This window comes from Capricornis sumatraensis, chromosome 17 (assembly GCF_032405125.1).
Source record: "Capricornis sumatraensis isolate serow.1 chromosome 17, serow.2, whole genome shotgun sequence".
Taxonomy (NCBI): domain Eukaryota; kingdom Metazoa; phylum Chordata; class Mammalia; order Artiodactyla; family Bovidae; genus Capricornis; species Capricornis sumatraensis.
The window spans coordinates 57,754,503-57,782,354 of record NC_091085.1 but is presented as its reverse complement, the minus strand read 5'-3'; the positions used below and the strand labels follow the sequence as shown (position 1 = coordinate 57,782,354).

Below are 27,852 nucleotides of genomic sequence, written 5' to 3'. Positions count from 1 at the left end.
TAAGGTCTCTTTTATGAGGGCACTAATCCTATTCAGGAAGGCTCCATCCACTCTCATAACCAAATCACCTCCCAAAAGCCTGACCTCCCAACGCTATCACTGAGGGTATTAGGTTTCCAACATATGAATTGGTGGGGGGCGGGGGGGTGGGGGGCCAGGAAATGCAAACATTCAGGCCATAATGAATGCTGCCCCATATCCATGTCTCTCTCACAAGTCATCAATCCAAAAGTTAAGTCCAAAGTCTCATCTAACTATATAAATCAAAAATGAGTGAGGAGGGTGTGGGAGGGAGGTCTAAGAGGGAGGGGATATATGTATACGTATAGCTGATTCACTTTATTGTACAGCAGAAACTAACACATATTGTAAAGGAATTATACTCCAATAAAAAAATAAAAATAAATTTAAAAAATAAAAAAAGAACAGGCGAGACTCCAGCTGTGAACCTGTGAAATCAAATATGTTATGTGCTTCCAAAATGCAGTGGTGAGACGGGTATAGGATAGGCACTCCCATTCCAAAGGGAGAAATAGAAAAAAAAAAAAAAAGGAACAGGTGCAAGGTGACCCCCAAACCTAATGGGGTAATCAACATATACTCCAAGGTTCAAGAAGAACCCATCCTTGGGCTGATGTCCTGTCTTCCAGACCCACTGGGGCTGTGGCTGGGCCCCCACAGCTCTGCGGGGGTAGCTGCAGGCCTAAGGCTCTCCAGGCGATACTCGCCCCCTGGTGGCTCCACCTACCTGGGTTTGTGGTGGGGGCAGCCCGGGCCCCATGGCTCCACTGAGCAGAGGTCCTCTGAAACGTGGGCAATGACCTCACTTTTGAGGAGGAAGCCCTGGGGATCTCTGAATGGCCTTCTGGTCCTTCCTCCCTCGTTTTAACCAGTTACTTTCCCAGTCAAATAGCTCCCTAGTCCTATCCTGGAAAATCTAAGAATCCCGGCCTCCCACCTCACGCCTTCCCATCTTCTTCAGTCCAATCTGGCTATTTTCCTGCTCAGGTGGGAGACTGTCTTGTTGACACACACACTAATCTTATCAAATTGTCATTAGCCACACCCTTGGTCTTCTCTTCCCAACAGGCAGTTTCTTTGTTTTTTGTTTTCCAATACAGATAGGTTGAGAATTTTCCCAATTTTTAAAGATCAGATTCCCTTTTGAGTATCAATTCTATCTTTAAGTCCTGTCCCTCTGCTGGCATTTGATCATAAGCCTTCCAGAGCTACCGTGCTCAGAACCAGCTGCGGCCAGGTAGCCGCTTTCATCACCCACTGATTCTACCAAGAACGTTGCAACACAATCACAGCTCAGCCAGGTTCTCTGCCATTTCACAACACTGCCTTTCCCCCAGTTTCCAAGTTCCTCTTGTTCACCTGAGATATCATCAGAATGGCCTCACCAACATTCTGCTCACAACCTCTTAGGTTTCTCTAACAAACCAGAGGCTTTCTCAACAACTCTCCTATCTGAACCCCCACTAGAATCACTTTATTCTTTTTTTTAAAAAAAAAATATATTTTCTTGGCCACACCACACAGCATGAGGGTGACATGTGGGAGCTGAGTTCTCCAATCAGGGATTGAACCCATGCCCTCTGCATTGAAAGCATAAGGTCATAACCACTGGACCACCAGGGAAGTCCTTAGAATTGCTTTTAATGATCTCTTCATGGCAGTAATAGGCTTTTCCAGTAAGCACCTGAAGACTCTTCCAGCCTCTATTCATTACCCAGATCCAAAGCACTTCTGCGTTTTCAAGTATATTACTGCAGAGCCCCTCCTGGAACCAATTTCTGTCTTAGTCCATTTGGGTGGTTCTCACAAAATGCCATAGACCAGATGGCTTACAAAAACAGAAGGCTGGAAGTCTGAGATCTTGGTTGGGTAAGGACCCTCTTCTGGGCTAGAGACTCTTACTGCGTCCTCACATTATGGAAGAGGCAAGGGAGCTCTCTGTGAGGTGGTGGGGGGGGGGGGGGTGTTTTTTCTAAAGGGCACTAATCCTATTCACAAGGGCTCCACCTTCATAAGCTAATCACCTCGCAAAGGCCTCACCTCCTAACTTCATCACTTTGGACATTAGGATTTCAAAGTATGAATTTTGAGAGAATACAGGAAGTCAGATCATAGCAGTAAGATCCCAATCATGTAAAGTTCACAATCAGACAAAACTAATCCCAGTGTTTAGGGATGTAGACATCGTAACACAATAAAAAGCCAAGCAAGCTGGAAACAAGCACAGGTTCTTCTGCAGGGGCTTCTGGAGGGCAGCTGAGGTTCTGCTTTTTTATCTGGAGATGATCACACTGATGTTTATCTTAGATATTTATTTAACATGTGTGTCTTAGACAAGTATGTAACATTTCACAATAAAAAGAAATCAAAGGGGACTTCCCTGGTGGTCCAGTGGTTAAGAATCCGCCTTCCAATGCAGGGGACTCAGGTTGGATCCCAGGTCAGGGAACTAAGATCCCACGTGCTTTCGGGCAACTAAGCCCATGCACTGCAACTACTGAACCTGCGCTCTAGAGTCTGTGCGCCGCAACAAGAGAAACGCAGCAAAGACAAAATTCAAAGTTGAAAATCCAAAGCAGGAGGCTGCAGCTGGTGGAATCTGGGGACCCTGGGAACAGGCAGTCGAAGGAAGTCCCGAGGCCTAGTTGGTCTTTCAAAGCTGCCAAGGGATTCCGGTGGCAGCAGGCTCCCAGCCGAGTAAAGCCCGAGTGACCTTCATCCGCCAGCCAAGAGGCCAGATGGGGTCAGGGGGACCTGGCATAAGAACTTCTGTAAGGCTCAGAGGGACATGCGGGGAAGACAAGAAGGCCCTCACCTGCCATCTAATCTCCACCAGACAGCCTCTGGCACCCCAGAGGTGCAATGCCTTCCCAGGCCAGAGGATGAGGCGGCAACAGGCCATCACGCTTCCATGGTCCTGGGAGATGAAGAGGGCTGGAGGGGAGTGGGCAGGCTGGCTGAGGGCGGCTGGAAGGATCACACACCTGGGCGTGAGGGCAAGGAATCAGAGCTAAGAAAATTAGGAAGCAGATGGAGGAACAGCTGAAAGAGCCGAAGCCGGATGGAATCAGGGGCTTCTTCCAGTCCAAGGGGAGGTTCAAACTCACCCGGGGGGGCCCAGGCCGGCTGCAGGAGGGGGCTGGCTGCCAAGCTGGGGGTGAGAGAGGGGAGTCCCAACATCCATCCCGACTCTACTCCCATCTGACTCAAACAAGGAGACTTTTGTGTAGGAATCTGTCAGAAGAAAACGTGCACTCACGCGGAAACAGACAAATCCAAATTGAAGGGCATCCTGCCAAAATACTGGCCTGTCCCTTTATAAACGCTAATGTTGTGAAGGGTTCGGTAAAAAGAACAGGGCTGGAGGGATAGTCTGGATTAAAGGAGGAGAAAGAAGGCAACCAGACACAGGACATGATTCAAACAATAAAGACAAAAAATTGTTGTAATAGGGCTCATGGGACAGTAAGGGACTCTGAATGTCATCTGAGCATGAGATCAAAGAAGCAAGCCATCACAAGCCTTTCTGCGTGTGACGGTGACTGGTGGTTACAGAAAAAAAATATTCCTGTCCTTAAGACACGCACGCGGCAGTGCTCCAGAGTGAGATGTCATCACGTTCGCAAGCAACTCTCAGATGGTTTGGCCACGAGAGACAGAGGACACAAATGCCACAAATTGCAGCATCAATGGAGCTTGAGAGAAGGCTTATAGAAATTCATTGCACTGTGTTCGCAACTTTCCCAAAACAAAATTTTTCAAACTGAAACATCAGGGTGGGAAAAGAACACTACTGCTCATGGGAATGGCTGGTACAACCGTGGGATGTTCAATCATCTATATACCCACTGAAAGCTACCCAGGTGCCTGGGGAAAATTCAGAGAAGAGATGGCGTCAGAAAAGCAAGATGCTGGAAAGAGGGCATAGTGCAGTCCCATTCTGGTAAAGTGACCAACTAACTAATCCTACAATGGGTGTGTGTATAAGGTTAATATGATGACAAGAGAAAAAACTCAGGTGACACTTGCCAAGCTGTTATTCTAAGTCAGGGGTCCCCAACCTCCAAGATCTAATGCCAGATGATCTGAGGTGGAGCTGATGTAAGAAAAACAGAAAGAAAGTGCACAATAAACGTAATGCGTCAAATCATCTCAAAACCATCCCCCTTACACCTGGGTCCCTGGAAAAAATGTCTTCCACGAAACCAGTCCCCGGTGCCAAAAAGGCTGGGACCACTGTTCTAAGGACTTTACATGTGCCCACCCCCTCATCTTCATAAGAGCCCTGTATAGGAGATACTTTCATTAATTCCATTTTACAGAGGAGGAAATAAGGCACAGAGAGGTTAAGTCACTTGTCCAAAGACATACAGCTAAGAAAGGGCAGAACCAGGATTTGAACCCAGGCTGCCTGGCTCCAAAGTCTACGCTCTTGGGTCCACCTAGCTCCTGGATGCCAAAACTCTGGCCAGACCCTAGAGAGAATCCTGGGGGTTTGAGAAGCCATGCCTGACCTTGATGGTGACATGTCAACACTGCCTTCCATCTCCCCCTGTTCCAGTCTGTCCCATGCTTCTCATTCAGGTGGAAGGGTCTCATGTGGGCACACAGGGCACTCTCTGTGCACAAGGGGATGCTCCCAGAGACCCCCGGGGCCTGGCTGTCCAGGAGGGTCACTCCCACACCGACCTCCTCACTGTCCTAGGTGAAGAAGGGTATGTCCTAGGGTTTGGGACAAGGATCAACAAGGTTGTCAGGAGTTCATCCGGGGGACTGTCGATGACAGGTGTGCTGGTTCACTGCAGAATGTACCTGCTGGCTACAATGATTCCTGGTCAACTCCTCTGCATCTGTTCCTGGGCAAGTTCTGATGAAGGTGAGAAACTTGGCTTACCTCTCTTCCACGCCACCCCCTCCAGTGCACACCAAGGGTGGCTCCCACCTGGGAAAGACAAAGCCTGCACTTTGGCACACCCCAGCCCTGACACTTCTCCCAGGTTACAACAAACACCTCCTCCCAATCCTGCTTCCAGGAGGTGGGTGGGCGGGTGGGCAGACAGGGACCCTGGGAACTTTCTACCTGAAAAACATTAGCTCATGATTTGCTTTCACAACTGCTTGGCTTCTCCCAAGCCCTGCTCCCCCAGCCCATCGGACCTTCGCCCACTTTCCCTGCCCACTTGGCAACAGTCTTCCCTGACAGTGTTAGTTGCTCAGTCGTGTCCAACTCTTTGCGACCCCATGGACTGCAGCCCACCAGGCTTCTCTGTCCATGAGATTTTCCAGGCAAGGATACCGGAGTGGGTTGCCATTTCCTTCTCCAGGGGATCTTCCCGACCCAGGGATCGAACCTGGGTTTCCTGCACTGCAGGCAGATACTCACTGCTAATTTGCTCTCTGGCCTTACTTAAATCCTTGCTCCCTCTGGGTTTTTGTTTTCTGAAAGAATAAAAGATGGAACTGAGTGCCAGATCTAACAATCTGAGTTTATGAAACATTCTGTTACAGAAACAATTAGCTGATCAGTTACCACCCTCTCAAGCAGTTCAAGGTAGTGACAAGAAAATAATCTCTAACACTACAATAGGCAGAGGCAGTGAGAGGCAGTGAGATGAAGTGAGAAAGCTATTCTGGAGAAAAGCATCCATCAATCATTTCTGCTACCTGTCATCCTTTCCTCCTTCTCCTAACAGTCCTTCCCACCCTTTCCCTTTAAGGCACCACCCACCCCACCTCAGTCTCCCTGCTTTAGGGGGAAAAAAGACCTCCCTCTCCAACTCCAAGGATGGGCATTTAATCCAAGCTTGACCAATCAGGGCAGTCCCTTCCTTTCTCAAACTACAGCGATTAGCTCAGGGATAAGCGTACGAGACAAGCCCTGACCATCAGAGCCCATGAGCCTTCATACTACAACTTTACCCCAGCCACTGGGAAAATTCTCTACCTCTGAAGGTCCCTCCATAAAGTTCCCTTTGGAGACCCATGGGGAAATTAAAAGCAACCAGTTTCTCCCTCACGTGGCGCAGGTGCCCATCTGAGCCCTAGGTTTAAAAATGAATGTTTATCTCTTGGATTGCATTCAGGCTGGACCCCTTACAGGACCCACGGGAGAAACAACAGGGCCACAGGAAGCTCCCTCCCCACCCTCTCTCTGCACCCTCTAGGCCAATACTAACCCAGTGGACTCGTGGTTTACTGAGTGCAGGTAAATGATTTTGCCTGGTTGAGACGACATGAGATCCTATACGTACAGAGGGAGTACGTATCACCAGCAAACTGGACCTGGATCTCCCAACTCCAGCCTCACGCCATTTCTGCCCATGAGGACAAGACACGTAAACAATTCCACTTTAATGATGAACCAGGGCCTCAATGCAGTGGGAGGGGAATACCACCCCTCCCCCAATCCAAGCCACCCAGCTGAAGCCAAGATGTCAGCAGGAGGACCCTTCTCCCTCTGAGAGGCAGAGTGAGGTGGCTCCAGGCCAGCCTCCACACCTCCCTGGGTCCCTGGGCCAAGCCAGGTGCTGTTTCTTTACCTACCACCTCCAGACGGCCCCAATGACAACTTTCATAAACTGGTGTCCCTTTGAACTGGGGCAGAGGAGGAATCAATCAGAAGACACCAACGCTCAGCCAGGAAAAACACCCAGTCACTGGAGTCAGAGAGATATCTCTGGAACACAGGCAGGACTTGTTGAGATTCAGGTCCTGAATCCATGAACACACCACAAAGACCAGGCTCCCAGGTCTTCTCTGATGCGGGAGATAGGAGGGGAAGAAGGGGAAGAGCCAGCACTGAAGCCAAAGAGTCTTCCTTCCAAATCCATGAATTTGAAGATCCCGATTAGACTCCTCTCACTGCCTCGGCCTGAGGTCCCTTCCCAGCCAGGTCTCTGCCCTAGACCAGGGTTCCCAACCACGGGATACAGTCATGAGCAAGACAGACAAGGCCCCTGCCTCGGGGAACCTCAACCAAGTGAACAGTATTATTCCAGAATGGTGACAGCTTAGAAGATAATAACATGGAATGCTTATAACACAGATAGGGTAGGTTCATAGGGTGGGGAGGTGGGGAGGAAAGGGGTAATCGTCAAGAGTATCATTTGAGCTTAAATAAGAAAAGAATCCAGCATAAAAGTCAGGAGGAAAAAGGCTTGTGGGGAGAAGGAACAGTCTGTGCAAAGGCTCTGAGGCAGGAAAGAACACCTGTGCACGGGAGGAAAAGAAAAGCTCATGAGGCGAATTCTTTGGTTGTCCAGTGGTCAGGACTCCATGCTTTCACTGCCTAGGACCCAGGTTCGATCCCTGGTCGGGGAACTAAGATCCTGTAAGCTGCGTGGCGTAACCAAAAACAAAAAACAACAGGAAGAAAAGTCTGTGAGGCTACAACAGAGTAAGTGCAGGGAGTGGAGGCAGGAAAGGGGCTCACAGGCTGTGAGGAGCAGATGGGTTTCACACCACACCCAAGAAGGTTTTCATCCGTATTGTGAAATGATGCAATTTACATTATTTTTAAGAGCATAGGGGGACTTCCCTGGTGGTCCAATGGATAAGAATCCACCTGCCAATGCAGGGATCATGGGTTCAATCCCTGGTCTCGGAAGATTCCACACACCGCGTGGCAACTAAGCCTGTGGGCCACAACTACTGAAGCCCGTGAGCCCTAGAGCCGGAGCCCCACAACAAGAGAAGCCACCTCAATGAGAAGCCGGTACACCGCAACTAGAGAGTAGCCCCCACTTCCTGCAACTGGAAACAACCCTTGCAACGAGGACCCAGTACAACCATAAATAAATACACTACATACATATATAAGTGCAGCTGGGCTTCCCTGGTGGTCTAGAGGTTAAGACAACATGCTTCCACTTCCGGGAGTGTAGGTTCAATCCCTAGTCAAGGAAGTTCCGCAGGCTGTGAGGTACAGCCAAAGAAAGAAAGAAATATCAAAAATAATCCCAAATAAGAAGAAACAAAATAAAGAACATTCTACTGTGGCAGGGAAAATGGACACGGGTGGCGTGAGCGGGAGTAGATGGCCCGGAGAGGGAGCTCCTGCAGTGAGTGAGAGGTGGGACCACTTCATGTCGAGTGCAGCCACACAGGGGGAGGGGAGCCCCCCCACGTCACCATAGAGGGTGACAACTTCCCACTGGTCACGTACCTCCCTGTGAAACCACTCTCGTCTTCTAAACATCTGCAACCATTCGAGAACCTACCATTATGTGCTAGGCATCGTTCCAAGTGCGTGGGACACAGCAATGAACAAAAACCAAGGTCCCTGCCCTCATGGGCCTGACACTCTCACAGAGAGAAACATACAATAAGCAATAAACAGGATGCAAAGGTGAATTCTGCAGTATCTCAGTGGATGACGAGGCAACAGAAGAAAAACAGCAGGGTAAGGAAGGTTCGGAGCACCGGGGAAAGGGAAGAAAACTTGCAATATTCAACGAGAGAAGGACTTCCCTGGTGGCCCCATGGTTAAGAATCCACACTTGCACTACAAGGAGCACAGGTTCGATCCCTGGTAGGGGAAGTAAGGTCCCGCACGCTGCACAGTGAGACCAAAACAATAAAAGAGAAAGATCCATGAGAAAGCGAGGTCCGAACAAAGGCCTAAAGGAGGCAGGAGAGAGAATCACGCACACGTCACATCAGGGAAAGAGCTGTGGGCGAGGGAAGAACTCAATAAGGCCGATAGGCCAGTTAGTCTGAGGACCAGCCAGCAGGGCCAGGTGCAAGGTCAAGCTGAAGGGGAGGACAGAAAGGGGTGAGGTTTGGATGGCCCCTTAAGGGCCAACATAAAGTCTCACCTTGGCTCGGAGGGGATGGTGTGGGCCCACTGTCGGGCTTTATTTGAGCAGAAGAGGGTGATGCTCTGATTGCAGATGTCATGGGATCGCTTCGGCTGCTGTGCTAAAAAACCTAGCCAGGGAGCAAAGGTGGGCACAGGGAGATGAGCAAGAATCTAGGCTGGTGCCCTGGACCAGCGTGGTGGCCCTGGGGTGTGGAGAGAAGCTGGACTCTGGGTATATTTTTACTTTTGTGTTTTTCGGGTTATTTATTATCTTACGTTTATCTGTTTATTTATTTAGCTGCTCCACATCTTAACTAGGGCACAGGGGATATTTGATCTTCATTGCGGCATGAGGGACCTTTTTTCTCCTGTTATGTCATGCGAAATCTCTTAATTGCAGCATGCGGGATCTTTAGCCCTGGAATGAGAACTTTAAAAGTTGCACCCTGTGGGATCTAGCTCCCTGACCAGGGATCAAACCTGAGCCCCCTGCATCGACAACGTGGAGTCTCAGCCACTGGACCACCAGGGAGGTCTCTCTGCTAATATTTTGAAGATGAGGCCAAAAACAAAAGGTCCAACGTGGGAAGTGAGAGAGTCAAGGCTGACCCCAAGGCTTTTGGCCGGGGGAGCTGGCAGATGAGAAGCAATGGCCTGAGATGGGAACGTGGCAGGAGGAATGAAGTTCTGGGGCAGGGGCAGTGATGGGAAGTCAAGCGCTGGCTAGAGTAAGCATGACTTGCCTTTGAACACCCAGGTTGAGATACAGAGCTGGCCACTGGATGCTCAAGGCTGGAGTTCAAGGGGAAAGGCCTGGGCCTAGGATATCAATTTAGGAGGGGCCCAGACAAAGATAGCATTAGATGTGTGAGATCGTGTGACCTCAGCCAGGAAAGGCTTTAGTGCAGGGACGTGCCAATGGCCAGCGGTCAGGGAGATAAGGAGACACCAGCATCTGAGTTCAAGAGCAGCCCAAGAGACCACACATCAAAGTGTCTCAAGAGTCCTTCTAGCAGCTTCCAGAAAAGGTGGAAGGAACTTCACCCCAAATGCCAGGAAGCAAGCACAGGTCGGGCCACTCCTATTCCTTCCTCCTACCCAGCACGAAGCAATAAATCGGGGCACAGGAGGAAATGATGGGGTGGAGGTGGGGGAAGGAAGCCAGACAATGAAGCCAGCTGCGCCCAGGGTCACCAGGGGCCCGGACCTCTGGGTTCAGGGAGGTTCTGAGCTTCAAATGTGGGTCCCAGGCACCCCTGGACAGGCTGTAACTCGCCAGCTCCAGGGCCCCAGAGAGCCCCAAAACCAAGAATGAGCTTTTTGGTGTTGTTTGTTGTTTCTCTTTGCATTTCAGCTCCCATGGCCCCTCCAAGAGCCAGTGGAGGCCAAGGTCACATCTGAACCAGCAGGCAGGAGATGAGGCACATTAAAGAACTTCTCCTTTTGTCTTTTTTTTGGCTGAGTCCTACCTACAGTTGAATTCTTTGCACTCTAAATGTGTTTATGGGAATGAAGCTGCTGGATCTCTATGGCACAGAAGCGGGGTGGGGAGAGGGGGAGTAGGTGCTCTTGTAACCAAATTCTCTAATTCTAAGATGATGAGCCAGAGAAGTCAGCCTTGTGGCTGAAACCTGCCTTGGGGGGCCTCTCTGCTGCTGACCAAGCACATAGGATCATGCTTCCAGGCACCAAGATCCACAGTCACTGACGGAGCAGACGTGCCTGGGCCCAAGTTCCAGCAGAATAAAACTGCCCAAGAGAAAATGAAAATCTTCAACGAGCAAGTCCTTGACATCCACTCACTTCCGTCCCGTTTGCTACATGTTGAAGTCGTAACAGGATGATTCCAGGTAGCCAAGCTTCTCTAAATTCTAGCTAATCACATGGGTCAGACAGAAGGCCTGGCAAGTATGAGTCATCCTAGGAAGGCTTGGGGAACATGTCACGAAATGGGAAAAGCCAGGAGCGCTGAACCCGGGTCTCCCGCACTGCAGGCAGACTCTTTACCATCTGAGCCTCCAGGGAAGCCCTCCTGAAGATCCTCTGGAGAAGGAAATGGCAATCCACTCCAGTATCCTTCCCTGGAAAATTCCATAGACGAGGAGCCTGGCAGGTTACAGTCCATGGGGTCGCAAGAGTCAGACACGACTAAGTGACTTCACTTTTTCTTTCTTTCTTTCTTTAGGTGCACTGAACACAGCCTCGGGCCAGGCCTCCAGAAGGCCAGACCGCAATAGGACACATGGCCACGCGTGTGCATACACACCCCAACACACTCAGAACACGTGTTACCATGTGTGTCCACATGTGTAACTATACGCCCAGCATGTGTCGACACACATGTGAACCCACGCATATACACATGGATAACAATAATACGTGTGAACCCATGTGTGCCAAGAACCAAGTCTGGGCACATGTCAATGTATGTGTACACATGTGTTCATGTACATACACGCATACGCTATCACAAAGACACTGTACCCCATGCCAACACGCAACATGAATGTGTGCATGCTTCAGCACATGGTCACACACAAGTGTGCATGGGTGCATGCCAACACATGTTTGTGCGTCACACATGTACCACCGGCATGCATATACATACATCAACATGTATATCCAGCACACTCTCAAACACACACACTGGTGAAGCAAATCCATGAGGATACAGAGGGAAACAAAAATAACCGACACTCAGGGAAACTAAAAATAGCCCATGTTTTTCAGCCCTGGCTCTGGAGTAAGTGGAAGCCGCCCTCTCACACACCAGAGGGGTAGGAAGCCCCAGGCAGGAAAGAGGAAGAAAAACACCACAAAATTGGAACACACCTGCGAGCCCACTGCCCCCTGAGAAGGGAGTGCGTCCCCTGCGATCGGTGGCCACGAGTCAAGTCTACAGCCTTATCCTCCATGGCCAGAGGCAGCCAGATGCAGTCAGCCCTCAACACTTTGACACCCTCCGAGACACGACCCCTGGGGCTTTCTGGAGCCCCAGACAGGGGACAGGGAACAGAGCTGGCCAAGCAGACCCTTCAGGACAGCGGGGACACCCTGAGAATTGCTGGGACCACAGGCCAGCTTCCCTTGGCATCGGTGATTCTAGAGCCCACCCAGGCCTATCGGACAGCCATGGAGGGAAGGCGTCGGGAGGCACCTGCACTCACAGTTTGAGGGAGGTGATGATCAGGAGAAAAGCCTGGGAAGGACCCTACCGCCCCACTGTCTGTGCAGGAAAAGGACAAGGGATAGCGGACCCAAGCAGAGACCAGGGGAAGGGTTTGCCCTGTCTCCAAACACCAAGCTGAGCTCTCAGGGATACAGAGTGGGGAAGAGAGGGTCCACAGGGCAACAGCCCACCCAGCTAGAGCTACAGCTACCCACCAGAGCACTACAGCGGTGTGACCTGGGGCAAGTGTCTTTTCGGCTCTGTGCTTCCATTTCCCTCAATAAAAAAGGAGGCAACGGAAGCTATTTAGATACTAAATGAAGTGAGTGACTGCAGGTAAAACACCTAGAACAGTATCTGGTGCTTAATTGGTGTCTACCAACAGTTCTCTCTCCCAACCCCCACCTCTGAACTGATGCACAAAAGAAAACTGCCAGAGAGAGAAAAGCAACTGGTGGCTTCCAGGCAGTTCCATGGTAAAGAACTCACCTGTCAATGCAGAAGATGTGGGTTCAATCCCTGGGTCAAGAAGATCCCCTGGAGGAGGAAATGGCAACCGGCTCCAGCATTCTTGCTGGAAAATTCCTATGGACAGAGGAGCCTGGTGGGTTACAGGCCATGGGGCCACCAAGAGTCACACACGACTGAGCATTTACGCCTTGGTGAAAAGCAACTGGGGCAGAGCATGGTTCCATGGGTGGCCCTTGCAGAGGGAGAGGGGGTAAAAATAGGGAGGCTGAGGGTTGGGGTGGGGAAAGGCCAAGGAAAGAGCCCAACCTCAAAGCACTCAGGGTCTGTTCATCCCACCATCCCATTGTGAACCCAAGCACTGATCTGGTCCTGGGGACACTACACAGAGAGTGACAGGACAGCCCCCACTCCTGCCCACGAGGGAGAAAGAAAATGCACAAATCAACATGTAACATAAGTTGGGGGTGGCTTTAGGGACGTGAGAGGCGAGCTATGCACGCCTGAGGGGTGAGCCCTCAGGGCGGTGGGGAAAGCAAGCCAGAGTTTGGTGGAACCAAGCTCAGTGGGCTCAAGGACGCTGAAGACTGGACACTGCGGCAGGTGAACAGGGGGTCAAGGCAGGGGGTGCAGTGAAGGAGGTAACAGGAGCTGGATCATGGCAGGGAGTTCAGGTCACCAAACTGACCTTGGTATTCACTCAGAGTGAAATGGGGATACCTCAAAGGGCTGTAAGCAGAGAGGGCACGTGATCAGGTTGTCTATGGAGACCAGAGATGAGACTACGGCGTCAGTCCAAATGGTGAATGGAGGAGGCCAGAATGGTAAAGGTATTGAGAAGGTGTCAGAATGCAAATATGTTTTGAAGGTAATCCTAATAGATTTTGCTGATGGAGCAGATACAAGGATACCACAAAATGCATCCAGGATAACCCAAGGTTTGTGTCTCTATACTTGGAGGGAACAAATGGAGGTGTCATTTATCGAGCAGGGGACACAGGTGAGGGAAGAATTTGGCAGCTGGAAAAATGAATGGATAAAGCACCCAAGGCTGATTCCAACTATAAAACTTTAAAGATGGCAGAGAAGGAGCTTCCCTGGTGGTCCAGTGGCTTACAGTCTGAGTTCCCAATGCAGGGGGCCCAGGTTCGATCCCTGGTCAGAGAACTAGATCCCACACGCCACAACGAAAGATCTCACATGCTTCAACTAAGAGCCGGTACAGCCAAAATAAATAAAATATTTAAAAAAAAAAAAGAGAGAGAGAGACTCGGTTTCCCACTTTCCCCACCCCTGGCCGTGAAGAAGGCTACCAAGTCCATCTCTACACATGGTGGCCCAGCAGATAAGCCCCTTTCCCTTGGCCCAGCAGGACCTCCCCTGGTGGACCAGAGACAGCCAGTAATTTGGGAATACATGCCCAGAGATGTAGCCCAGGGTTCCCAATCCATGCAAACAGAGGGCCACGCATGCCAGGCTCCATTCGAGGCTATGGATACAAGCATGACCGTCCTCCTGGGATTTGCCTCAGGATATTTTCACACACACACACACACACACACACCAGCAAATACTCTCTTAAGCTTTTGTTTCCCTAACTGTAGACGATGACAATGAGAGGTGTGTCCCAGAATTCTCCCAGGACTAATTGAGATGATTGACATTTACAAAGATGCCTGGCACAAAGTCATCCTTGATTACACTCCTAAATGCGTTCAGTCTGAACACCTCTCATCCAACCCTCCCCACTGGCGGGGAGAAAGGAGAAGAAATGAGTCTCATTCTCCCTCAAGGCCTCTCCCAGGGAGCTCCATCCACAGGTCCCCTCGGCTGTGCGCCTCCCACACTCTGTACTGAACTCATTTGGCCATTCTTTGGGGGAAAGCTATGGATTCATAACTAACCTTTAACTAAACACAGAATACATGAATATGTTCTCCATGTTTAAAAAGAAAAAGTCAGGGGGTTCCCAGTGCAGGGAGCCCAGATTCAATCCCTGGTCAGGGAAGTAGTTTCCACAAGCCACAACTAAGAGTTTGCATGCCGAAACTAAAAAAGACTCCGCACACTGCAACTAAAAAAAAAAAAAAAGATCCCACAGGCCAAAATTAAGACCTGGCCCAGACAAATTAATTAATTATTAAAAAAAGAGGTATGAACTTCACAGATAAAGCATGCTTCCCCCACCACACCCCCGATTCCCAGTAACCACTTTTGTCAGTCTGGTGCACCCTTCCACATCTTCTGCGCTTTCACATGCACTGATAGAAATCTAGTGAAAATACAGAGTTTCGTGGAGTGCGTTTTTTTTTTTTTTTTAACACAAAGAACCTTATAGCTTTTTTTCCCGTTAGTCATGTGTTCGGCCGCTTTGCTTTTCTGTGCCCAAATATATAAAGATCTAGTTCTTTCTCTCTAATCTCTGCCCAGAAATCCACTGGATAAAAGACTTCTGCATTCCTTCCTATTCCCCTATTGAAGTGTAGACCCAGATTTGTGGTCGGGATTCCTGACCATAACTGCCATGAGCTGTGTGAACCCTGACATGTCTCTGGGCTTTGTATGCCTCAGTTTCCTTATCTGTAGGAAGGAAAAACACCACAACAGCTTACAAGCGTGTGATAACCTTCAAATGAGAAAACGGGTACATCCAGGGCGGTGTGACACACGTGTCATCACCTTTGTACTTCATCATCTTGACAGGAAGCAAATTAGATCTGATTCCTGCCTCAGAGCTGCAGACACAATCCCTGGCTCAGAGGTGAAGTAACTGGCCTGAGGTCCCCAGCAAGCAAAGGGCACGGCCAGGGCTGCAAACCCTGAGCTCTGGAAACTGACACCAGTGTCAAAATGGGTGCAACCCCATCAGCAACCTGAGAAACGTAAATTACACGCATCAGATTAACCCGCCAAAATTATTCAAGATGCTAATAAATTGGTCGTCACCAATAATGGCAGAGATGTGGGGGAGTGAGTAGTTTCATACTCTGGATGGAATTATAAATGCTCTTGATCGTCAGAGGGGTCATTAGGCTGTGACCAAATTCAAAACGGACAGACCTTCTGGTCTAGAGGCTTCTCTTCTAGAAATGCACCCGGTGGAAGTGGTTATCCACGTACACAGAAAGGCACGTATGAGAAAATTATCAGTCAATGGAGAAACAGGTAAGTAAGTGTACAGTATTCAAAGAAATACTATGCAACAGTGAAAATGTGACAGATATGGAAAATTTTTCAAATGATATCTGTGAATTGGAAAGCAAACTGCAGGCTGTTTACACATAGTATAGTTCAATACATGTAAGTATATATTATGTCTATATGTCTATGTCTAAATACACATCCATGATGTGTTGCTCTATAAAAGTCTTCTTACGAAGATAATCTTGGACGATGCTGGTACTATCAAGAAGGGGAATAAAATGAGCTGGGGGAGAGGCCCTGTTTTCCCTCAACTTGAATTTTTTTTTTACAAACAAGAATGCATGTCCTGGGGTTTCCCTGGTGGCTCAGTGATAAAAAATCCACCTGCCAATGGCAGAGACACAGTTTCGACCCCCTGTTCCAGGAAGATCCCACATGCTGCAGAGCCACTAAGCCCATGTACCACAGCTACTGAGCCTGTGCTCCAGGGCCCAGGAACCGCAACTACTGAGCCCCCATGCCACAACCACTGAAGCCCGAGTGCCCTAGAGCCCCTGCTCCGCAACAAGAGAAGCCACCACAATGAGAAGCCTGTGCCCCGAAAAGAGGAGCCCCTGCTCGCCGCAACTAGAAAGGAGCCCGCACAGCACTGAAGAGCCAGCACAGCCACAAAACAAATAAATAAAATTATATTTTAAAAAAGAAAAGAAACAGTTTCTCGGTTAAAAAAAGAATGCATGTCTTTTATATACATGGACTTCTTTCATTAACCCCAAAGCATAAAACAGTAGAAATCAAAGCACAAGTCCTCCCATTCAAGTTGTATATGGACACGTGCAGCCAAAGCAAACACCAACAGGCCATCCCTTCCTCTCCTAACGTACTACTCACTCAGTCTCCTGAACACAGTCTTCTGACGGAAGGCTCTTGGCCAGAGCGTGGCCTGAGCTGTCCAAGAAGCTGGCACAGGCTGGGCTCGCCTCCGTGTCTTCACACCACTCAGCCACAGACCAATCACCTTTGGGATATTTGTGGTAGATGCTGGGTGACTCTCCCTCAAGTTTAAGCCTGGAAATCTTAGCTCCGGGACAACTGAGGACAGTGGCGCTTTCCTCTCTGGAAGCCCAGAGGAGGAATGAGAAATTAGGTAGGGCATGTATGTGCGCATGTACACTCACACACACACACACACATCCTTCTGACTTGCCATAAAAAGAAAACACCTGCATTAAGTCCAAGAAGGACTGGGTTGACAAGATTCTTCATCGACTATAAATTCCACTCATCCCCATCCCGCCGCCCCCAAGGCAAGAGGCTATTTGCACAGGATCACGACAGGGTTCACCATGCGTACAGCACACGAGAGACCATCCCTCCATGACGCACACAGCACAGAAACTACAAAATTGGCAGGCATTTACAGCCAGCTTTCACTGAGATTAAGCTCTCACAGCTACATTCTTTTTTTTTCTTACAGCTACTTTGAAAAGCAAAGCAAAAACACCCATTGGCCACCATGGGATAAAAAGACGCAGTTCTGTTGCTCTGAGGTCTCCCCACAAAACTTTTTCCCGCCACTTCACAGGCAAAATTAAAAAACCACTAAGAGGAACTAGGAACTCAGTGTCACCATTGGCCAGGACCTCCCTGCAATCAGATTACAGGACTTAATGGGACAAGATTTGAGAACAAAACAAAGGACATGGTGTGGCCAATATGACTCAGACAACCACTTGCCCAGAGATTTCAAGAAAAACCATTTTTAAAGCCAAAAAAATGGCAGCCGGGTCTACGCAGATACAGCCTTCATTCATTCATTCATCTCTCAAGCATCTTGCATTGGGCATGGGGCATGGACATGAAATGTGACCCAGTCCTCATTCTCAAGAAACTCACCTAAAGCAGGGGGAAAGAGCAATCAATTAGCAAGTGACAAGAGCCACATCTTTATCCCAGCTCTGCATCTCGGTTGTATCTGGGAGGCACCAAGGTAAGCCTCAGTTTCCCCTCTGAGCCCTGCAGGTGCTGTAGCCTTGGCCTCAAACTCTGAATGCTTTTAGCTCGAATGTGATACTCTGGAATCTGCCTGTCCTTCAGTAACTCCAGGCTCATTCAAACAGGCTGCCCAGACACCCAGGGCAGAGTCTGCTGGTCTGAAGGCCAGCTGACAGCCTTAATTTGTCTCCCTGGTTGAAAGGGCAGTGGTGTATAAGGTTAGGATCAGAGGAAAACTCTCAGGCTGTGGGCTCCTGAAGGACCCTGTTTATGCAGCCTTGGGCTTATTCCTGCCCATGCGTGGATCTGGGGAGTAAAGCAGCTTATCACTGCCAATCTGCATCAGGAAGGCAGCCGCAGGGGAGGAGAGGGCAACCCATTCTGCCTTTAAGACGGGGTCTGCATGGGGAGGTTTTGGAAGCAGGAACAAGTGGCGGCCTGGGCACCCATGTGAGCCTCACATGCACATGCTTGGAGGGTTCCTGTCCGCCTGCGCTCACAGGAAGCAAGCAAAGTGCAGTGCCAGTTCTACCAGAGACCGTCAGAGGCTGCTGTACGGTAGGCAAGCATGGAGTCTGCCCCTCGGCTTCTCCTGGCGGCATCAGAAACACGAGCACACTCCACGCCCGCCTTGGACCCCTCACCTTCAGGTGAGGTGAGGCTCCCAGGTGGTCTCTCCTTCAAGGCTTCCCCAACCCCAGCCCAGTGCTTCCAGCAGAAGGCCCTGGGGGCCCTCCTTGGCCCCCAAACTCAGCCTGCGTCCTGAGTCGGGGAGGTTCCTGGGAAAGATGGCCAACTGGCTTGCCTCATGCCCTCTGGTCTCTCCGGTGCTCAGGGGCCCGGGCCCAGGGCACGCGGATCCCGGCACCGGGTCGCCAGCCCGCCGGCTGCGCGCCTGGCCTTTCCGGGCGCCCAACGCCCTCCAGCCTCGGACGGTATCCCGCGCACGGGTCCCAGGCCAAGCCCCTCACCCACCTTGAGGACCTGCTGCTTGATGATTGAGGGCACCATCACGATCATGATAATGCCCAGCACGGCGAAGAGGAGCCCGATGAAACCCAGCGCCGCGGTCACCCGGCGCGCTCTAGAGAGGTTGCCCATGTCTGCGCGCCCCGGCGCCCGCGCGGTGCTCGCGGGGTTCCGCGCCTGTGGAGGGACCGAGACGGGGACGGAGGTGATAGAGGCAGCGACTCCGAGGACGAGGCTCGCAGCGCACGGAGGAGCGGCCCGGCAGGTGGCCAGCGGTTTTATGCGCCATCACTGGGGCGGACCGCCCCCCGGGACGCCCTGGGCACCGGGATTTGGGCCGGCGCGGGCGAGCATGGGCGAAGGGGCGGGGCCTAAGTTAGCAAGGGGCGTGTTCGAGGCGGGGCGCGGATCAGACGGTCCGACTGGGGCGGGGCCACCGCCGGGAACCCGGCGCCCTAGCTTCCGTTTCTGGCGGAGGGAGCCCCGGGGCCCTCGTGGCCCGCGTGCAAAGTTGGACCAGGCTCGCCTCCACCTGCTAACCCTTCCCCGCTTCCTCACTCCCACCTGCTCCCCGCTCATCCCTTACCATGAGCAACTCCATCTCCTCCCTCCTCCGCATCTCTCTCCCCCTCCTCCCGCTGTCTCCCTCCCCCTCCTACTCTCATTTCACCCCTCCTCCCCTCCCACTTCCTCTGTCCTGACCGTCATCATTGTTGGTATTTAGTAGAAATTTCCCAACTCTTGCAGGAACTCCAGTTTCCCCCCCCCGACCCCGCACCCACCTCTGCGTCCTCAGCTAGCCCCATGCTCCCACTCCCCACCCCACCCCAACCCCACACACACGTGCACACACATTCTATTCCAGCCTCTTTCTGCCTGGAACAAGCCTAGCAGACTCCTGCCTCTGGACTTCATACTCCCCACGACTTGGAATTCTGTCCGCCCCCCACCCGCACCCAGGTATCTGCCCGGCTTCTTCCTTCACGACTGCTGGGGCCATCTTATCGGAAAGGCCTTCCCAGCCACCCTGTGTGAAACAGAATAGCGTCAGCTCTCCCCTCACCCTTATCAAGGGGCGCCACCAGGCATGTGCCACGTTCATTTGTTCTTGCATTGCGACCATCGCCAGGCCCTAAAATGCTACGGGGCAGAAGCTTTGTCTCTCTGCCCCCGCCCTCCCCTTCTCAGTAGCTTGAACGCTGCCTGGCTAGGAATGTCTGCTCGCAAGGAACATTTTAGAATGAAGCAGTGAGGAGCCTTCTGGGAGCCAGGCTCTGTGCTAAGAGCCTTGCCCACACCGACTCCATTTTGCAGATAAGGAAACAGGCACAGCGGGTTAGGTCAACAAATCCAAGTGTCTGCTTTCTAATGAACAGGAAGACAGAGGATGGGCAGGTGAGGAAATGAATGATGGATTACTGACACCCCCCCAAAATAGTAAAACATGGGCATGTGCCCCCCTGCAGTCCTCCATAAGGCCCCCCGACCCTGCACTGAGTCCTGGATCCCTGATATAAGTCAGTCCCCTCATTGTCTAGTTGGGGTCACGCAGGGATCCCCAACACATGGGTAAGGCAGCCCAGTCCCTGAGGGCTCAGAATGAAATTCTTCTTCAACCCTGGCCCGGAAGCAGCCTTCTTCCATGCCCATCCTTAAGCAACAGCCTGGCCTGAGTCAGTATGTATCAAGCAGATGCTGTGACTGCCTTGCCTACCACTGTCTTCTCCTCGGGAGACCCAACATTGTCCAGGTTACCAGGAGCAGAGACCCAACCCCCGACCTAGATCAGGGTGGCTGGGGCAGAGGTGACTGGATCAGGTGGCTATAGTGTCAGATGGGGACAGGCTCCAAGAAGTCCTTACTCCGGGGTTTCCTACCCTAGGGTCCTGGGGAAAGTGGCTTGGCCCTTTCTGCACCTCAGTTCCTTCACCTATCAAATGAAAATAAGAAGAGCCTCTCTCTAGGGTTTCCTTGGCAGTCCAGTGGTTAAGACTGCATGTTCCAGTGCAGGGGGGTGTGAGTTCGATCCCTGGTGGGGGAACTAAGATCCTATATGCCTCCCGACCAAAACATAAAACAGAAACAATATTGTAACAAATCCAATAAAGACTTTAAAAATGGTCCATATCAAAAGAATACTAAATACATAAATAAAAATAAAAGCCTCTCTTCAAGGGCTGTTGTGAGGATTAAATGAGTGGGAAGATGTAACAGGACATAGAACAGTGCCCCGGGATGAAAGCACCATAAAGCTAACTATTCTTGTTATTGCTGCCCCGAGGTCTTAGCTGTCCTGGCTTCTGCCCACCTTTTTGCCTGCATCTCCCAACCTCACCAGCTTGTTCTCTGTACCCTAGGCTCCGGGCCCTTCTTTCTGTTCCTTAAACAGCTGTTCCAGCCACAGGGCGTTTGCATATGCCATTCCCTCTGCCTGCCCTTGCCCAGGTGTGACTCTTTCTCCTCCAGGTTTCACTTCAAACCTCACTCCTTAAAGAGACCTTCACTGTCGAATCTGTCCAACATGAAAGTCCCAACCCACCAGTCACTCTTTTTTTAAAATTAATTTTTATTGAAGTATAGCTGCTTTACAATGTGCTGGTTTCTACTGAACAGCAATGTCAATCAGCCGTACATATACGTATATCCCCTCTTTTCTGGATTTCCTTCCCATGTAGGTTTACCATCACTCTATCAACTCACCCCATTTTATCTGAAATTGTCTTCTTCATTTATTTGTTTGCCTCTTTCTCTCTCCAGCTCCCAAGAGAGACAGACTGGCCTGTTTTTGCTCATGGATGTATCCCCGGCACCTGGAACAATGACTGACATCTCGTACATACTCATTAAAGGCTTTAAATAATTACTTATTTAATTAATCGACCAATTCATTAATTAGTTAATATCCTTGCCTTGAATTCTTTAAGGCCTACAGCGGCCATCAGCTCTGGGGATTGCCTTATGTTTGCTGATTTTTGGAATTCTTGGAAATTAACTAATTAAGTACAATCTGGGATCTGTCCTCATCCTGACATCACCCTCTGCTTTGATACCCAGCTTCCCTCAGCAAGGACTGACTCGCCTTGACCATCTCACCCAATCTAACTTTCAAATCTTCAAGGTCCAAATGTACGTGACGCTTACCCAAGAGAGCCCCCAAGGCCGCAGCAAGAGTGTTTTCATGTCACGCCACACTGTCACTTGACAAGAGAAAGACAGAGATGAAAGGATATCTGAGACACGTGACCAGCCATGACCTTGCTAGGGGGTAGTCACATCCGATGGGGGGAGGTGGGGAGTGACCTAAGAAGTTGGAGAAAAGATGTTCCATCATGTTTCAGAGAAAGGCTTTGCCAGGACAAGGCAAGACAAAGATGCAGGAGAAAAAGAAAGATAAAAGACAGTACAATATTATCAATCCTGAATATTCACTGGAAGGACTGATGCTGAAGCTGAAGCTCCAATGCTTTGGCCACCTGATGTAAAGAGCCGACTCACTGGAAAAGACCTGGATGCTGGGAAAGATTGAAGGCAGGAGGAGAAGAGGGTGACAGAGGAGGAGATGGTTGGATGGCAACATCAACTCGATGGACATGAGTTTAAGCAAGCTCTGGGAGATGGTGAAGGACAGGGAAGCCTGGTGTGCTGAAGTCCATGGGGTTGCAAAGAGTTGGACATGACAGCAACTGAAAAACAGCAACAAAATATAATCAACGTCAATTTTGGAGACATCCTGTAAACACCAAGTCAGACGATGTTCCTCCTTAGCTCAAAATCCCCTCATGAGGAAAAGACAGTTGGTGAGGGTGTCGACAAAGACATGGAGAAATTGAGACTCTCATACACTGCTTGTGGGATTGTGAAATGGCCCAGCCACTGTGGAGAAGAGTCTGGAAATAGCTCCTCAAAAGACTAAGTACAGGACTTCCCTAGTGGTTAAGAATCTACCTGCCAATGCAGGGGACCAGGGTTTATTCCCTGGTCCAGGTGGGTTCCACATACCTCAGGGCAACTAAGCCCATGGACCACAACTACTGAGCCTATGCCCTAGAGCCCAGGAACTGCAACTACTGAAATCCATGTGCCCTAGGGCCTGTGCTCCGCAACAAGAGAAACCACCACAATAAGCCTGTGCACCACAACTAGAGAGTAGCCCCCATTCGCTGCAATTAGAGGAACTTTGAGTGCAGCAATGAAGACTTAGCACTGTCAAAATGTAAATTAATTAGTTTTCTAATAAAAAACTAAACACAGAATTACCATAAGTCCCCATTGTTCCTCTGCTGGGGATACACAAGAGAAATGAAAACTGTGTCCACACAAAAATTTGCACACATCAGCACTATTCACAATAGCTGAAAAATGGAAACAACCCAAATATCCCCCAGCTGATGCATAAATAAATAAAATATGAAATACCCCACAATGAAATACTAGCATTAAATAATGAAGTGCTGATACAGGCAGCAACATGGAATGAGTTTGGAAACATGACCCCAAGTGAAAGTGACAGTTACTAAAGACCATGTACTTTGTGATTCCATTTCTGTGAAATGTCCAGGGTAGGCAAATCCATAGAGACAGAAAGCAGATTGGTGTTTGCCTACGCTTGCAGGGGAGGGGAGGTAGGGGCAGAAAAAACCAGGAGTGACTACTAAGGATTCTTTTGGGGGTAATAGAACATTCTAGAATTGATTGTGGGGCTGGTGTACAGCTGTGTGAATACTAAATTCATTGAAGTGTACACTTTCAATGAGTGAGTTGGAACTATAGCATCATTGAAGTATATGTCAATAAAGCTGTTACAAAGCAAACAACAACAGAACTTTCCTACACTTCCCACCTCACTCAGAGTAAAAGTCAAAGTCCTTATCACAGCCCACAAGCTTACCCTCATCTCCCTGACCTCGCTTTCCGCTCTCCCTCAGCACAGACAAATAAATAAATAAATAAACCTACCTCTGCACCTGGGCTTCCCAGGTGGCGCTAAGGGTAAAGAACCTGCTTCCCAATGCAGGAGACTAAGAGACTCATGTTCGATCCTTGGGTGGGGAAGATCCCCTAGAGGAGGGCATGGCGACCCACTCCGGTATTCTTGCCTGGAGAATCCCATGGACAGAGGAACCTGGCCAGCTACAGCCCATGGGGTCACAAAGAGTCTGACAGGACTGAAGCAGCTTAGCACACACGCACACACCTCTGCATCCAGATTGCATAGCTGGTTGGCTTTGGGCAAGTCACTTAACCTCTCTGTGCCCTGGTTTCTTCCTTATTTAGGCAGTACAGATCATCTCAACAGTGCCCACTGCCTGGTGTGAGTGGGCATCCTGGTTACATGCTTAACACAGTGCCAGCAAAACAGGGAATCAACACTCCATGCAGGCTGTCACATGTTGTCTGCTCCACCCCAGCCCAGGTAGAATCATTAGTCCCCAGAGCAAAGCATGAGAAGTGTTTCTGGGAAGCTGAATGACTTGATTCAGAGAATCATAGCCAGTGAGTGGCAGAGCCGGGATGGAACAAAGTTGCTTGGCTCCAGAGCCTAGATGTGAATTACTACTCTCTTAGCTGAAGAAAGAGTGGAGAGAGGGAAAAGAGGAAGTAGCTGGGTAGATGGTGGCAAGAGTGAGAGAAAGCACAGAGAAGAAAGAAAAAGCCAACCAGGAACCAAAAGCTATCACTTTAGGCCACATCTGGAGCCTATGTCACTGCAGCACGTGGGATCTTCTTTGCAGGATGGGAACTCTCAGTGGCAGCACATGGGATCTAGCTCCCTGACCAGAGGTCGAGCCCCCAGGGGCATCCTTCATTGGGAGTGTGGAGTCTTAGCCACTGGACCATTAGGGCAGTCTATCACTCAGTTGATGAACACCTACTGTGAACACCTATTATGTGTCAGTCACTCTGTTAGTGACTAGGGACCCAGCAATGAACATGACAAAGCTCCCTGGCCATGTGGATCTTCTGTTCCAGGAGACAAGCAAGATCAGTAAATGGTAAGCATAATCACTGGTCAATTATATGACATGCCAGGGCTGCACTAGTCAATATGATCGCCATTGACCATGTGTGGTGACAGGGCACTCAAAATCATGCTTGCCTCAAGTGAGAGTTGCTATGTCCTTCATACACACCAGGTTTCAAAGACTTACTGTGAAAGAAAGATCACAAAATATCTCAATATTTTTATAGTGATTACACAGTGAAATGATAACACTGAGATATGTTGGGCTAGATAAAAATATATTATAAAAATGAATTTTGCATGTTTCTTTTTCCTTTTTAAAATGCAGCTACTGGAATTCCCTAGCAGTCCAGTAGTCAGGACTCTGAGCTCACACTGCTGAGGCCCAGGTTTGATCCTTGGTCAAGGAATGAAGATCTCCCAGGCTGCACAGCATGGACAATATATATATACACACATATATATGCAGCTACTAAATTATTTTTAAATTTCTTTTCTGTTGTACTGAACTGTATTAGCGCATGATACGTGCTTTAGAAGGAAAAATACAGGATAAGTGCTCCCAGTGGGGAGGGTTGCAATTTAAAGGGAAGTGGTTGGGGGAGGACCTCTGTGAGATGACATTTGAGCAAAGACTTAAAGGGAGTGCAGGAACAAGCCATGTAGATATCTGGGGAAATGTTTTTTCAGGCCCTGGCAACAGTCAGTGCAAAGGTCCTGAGAAAGAAGTGTGTCTGGATAGATTTTCCTTAAAATGCTGATTTCTCATGTTGTTGCAAATGACTTCTTAGGAGCTGTTTCTCTTCAGTAGGTGAAAATGACCCTTGCATTTTGTTTTTTACAATCCAAAAACACTTATTTAGAATTTAGGAAAGTAGATTATTATTGTATTTATCAATACAATAGGGCTGCAGAAATAGCAAACTGAAAAAACAAAGGAGGAAAGACCCAGTTTAATTAAGTAACGGCGGCAGAGGGTAGTGGGGGACAAGTCATTAAATGAATAACAAAACAGTTGAGCTTCATGGAAGAATTCCCTTTTTCTAGGGCCCACGCTCTTGTGATTCCTGCTCTCTGTGTCTAATGAACACATCTGCTGTGTTTTGTTTTGATTTTTGCGGCTGCACTACCCCCACCAGGGATCAAACCCGTGCCCCCTGCCGTGAAAGCTCAGATCCTTAACCACTGGACTTCTAGGGAAGTCCCACACCTGCTGTGTTTAAACCAGCAGGAGATACAGTGATCGTGTTTACAGACTCCCCATGCAACAGTGCGCTCTTCAGAAGTAGTAGACGCCTGGTTGGCTTGACATCCTATGAGAGGATCCACAACATGGTTCCTGCTGGTGGCACGGTTACCAACCACAATAACCCAGGCTCAGGCACTCCCACCTTCCCCTTTTGCACTTCAAAGTGTTTCTTGCCCAAGCTGATGCTGGGGTCACCCTGGGTATTCACATCCTTCACTGACGCCATTTTGGAAACACACAGACTCTTGCAATTGTATGAATATTAATATTAGTGGAGGTCTCCAAACCACTGCCCCCCACATCCCCTAGGAGACTCAGTCAAGCCCCACTTCCTGCAGAATCATCCACCACCTTGGGCATCTCCAGACACCTTCCTTCTCAAAGAGCTGGGAGTTGAACTTCACCTTTGCCCCCGCCTCTCAGCACTTGAGGCATGCCTCCCTGGCAAGAGCTAAGCCTCCAACACAAAACCACCTTCCAGATCAAAGGTATAAGTGTGTGGGAGGGCTCAGCCAGATGCCAGGGGCTAATAACTCTGCTCTGTTTCTGCCAGATTGCAAGAGAAGAGCCTTTGTCTGCTCCCACAGCCCACAACAGTTGGAGATGTGAGGATGGTTCCAGTCCTAGGACCCAGAAGGCTCCTCTGAGGTCACCTGGCCCTGCCGGACTGGCCCAGAGAAGGGATCTACACCCATCCATTCATTTACATAGCAAATATTCAGCGAGCACCCACTCTGTGCCAGGCCTACTGTGTACAAAGGGCTGGAACAGAACAATGAACAAGACAGTCCCCACTCTGGCCTGGCCTTCCTTTTTAGTAGGAGAGATTTTAAAACAAAACAAAACATGCCTAAGCAAGTAAATAAGGATGTTGATGATGCGAAAGTGCCAATGAGAGAAACAAATGAGGTAATACCACAGAGAAATGAGGGGGTGGAGGGGTGAGACCAAAAGGGTGAGACAGACCAGGGAGGACATTCTGGCAAAATAGCCAATAAATGCAAAGACCCTGTGCAAGGAGATGTCCCATCTGTGCAAGGATCAGATAAGCAGAGATGGCGTCATGAAGGGCTGGCCCCTCAGCACAACCACCCAGTTTATATCTCTTGTCCCAACATCATTACTGATAGCAGCCCCCTCTTACTCTCAAAGTTTGTGCAATAAATTTAGTTATCATGTTTTCCTTAGGCCATGGTAAAAAATTCCAATTTTTAGCCACATAGGTCTCATAGCAGAAGAGTAACCTGACCTGATTTAGATTTTAAAATATCTTTCAGGAATTCCTTGGTGGTCCAGTGGTTAGGACTTGGCACTTTCACTGCTGAGGGTGTGGATTTGCTCCCTGGTCAGGTAACTAAGAGCCTCCAAGCCACACAACGCAGCCTATAATATATAGATATATATATATTTCAATGACTGCTAATTTTGAAGAAGTGATAACAGCATTATGGTTTTTGGTTTGTTTTTTTTTTTTTTGGCCACACCACATGTGGAAGATTAGTTCCCGGACCAAGGATCAAACCCATGTCTCCTGCATTGAAAGGGTGGAGTCTTAATCTCTGGACTTCCAGGGAAATACCTGTTCATACTTCTTAGATGTACATACTGCAAGATGTAGAGGGGAAAGGCCATCATGATTAAGCCTAGCTTCAAAATAATTCACTAAAAGAATGAATGAAGCAACCTTAACAAAAAAACTTGATAATAATTGAATCTGAGAAACAGGTACATGGGAGTTCATGGCACGATTTTCTCTACTTTTGTGTATGTTCCTACTATAGACAGAATGTTTGCATCCCATTTCCCCCTCCCCACCCAGAAGTTCAAATATTAGATCCTAACATCCAGCGTGATGGTATTTGGAGATGGGTCCTCTGGGAGGTGATGAAGTCATGAAGTTGGAGCTCTTTTGAATGAAATTCATGCTCTTATAAAGGAAACCCCAGAAAGCTCCCTCACCCTTTCAGCCACATGAGAACCAGGAAGCCTGTGACCATCTATGAACCAAGAAGTGGGTTCTCGCCAGCCACAGAATCTGCCAGCCCCTTGGTCTTGCACTTCCAGCCTCCTGAACT

The 27,852-nt window shown here is 49.4% G+C and overlaps 1 protein-coding gene across 5 annotated transcripts in view; it reads right to left on the bottom strand.

The window, feature by feature from the left end:
* The window catches only part of SCARB1 (scavenger receptor class B member 1), a 93,323-nt gene extending 74,443 nt beyond the window's left edge, over positions 1-18,880 (bottom strand). For all 5 annotated transcript variants that reach the window (XM_068989556.1, XM_068989559.1, XM_068989555.1 and 2 more), the window contains exon 1: positions 18,573-18,880. In XM_068989556.1, the coding sequence (XP_068845657.1) occupies positions 18,573-18,698 (126 nt within the window). In that variant the 5' untranslated portion in view covers positions 18,699-18,880. The remainder of the gene's footprint in view (positions 1-18,572) is intronic.
* Positions 18,881-27,852: the final 8,972 nt, after the last annotated feature.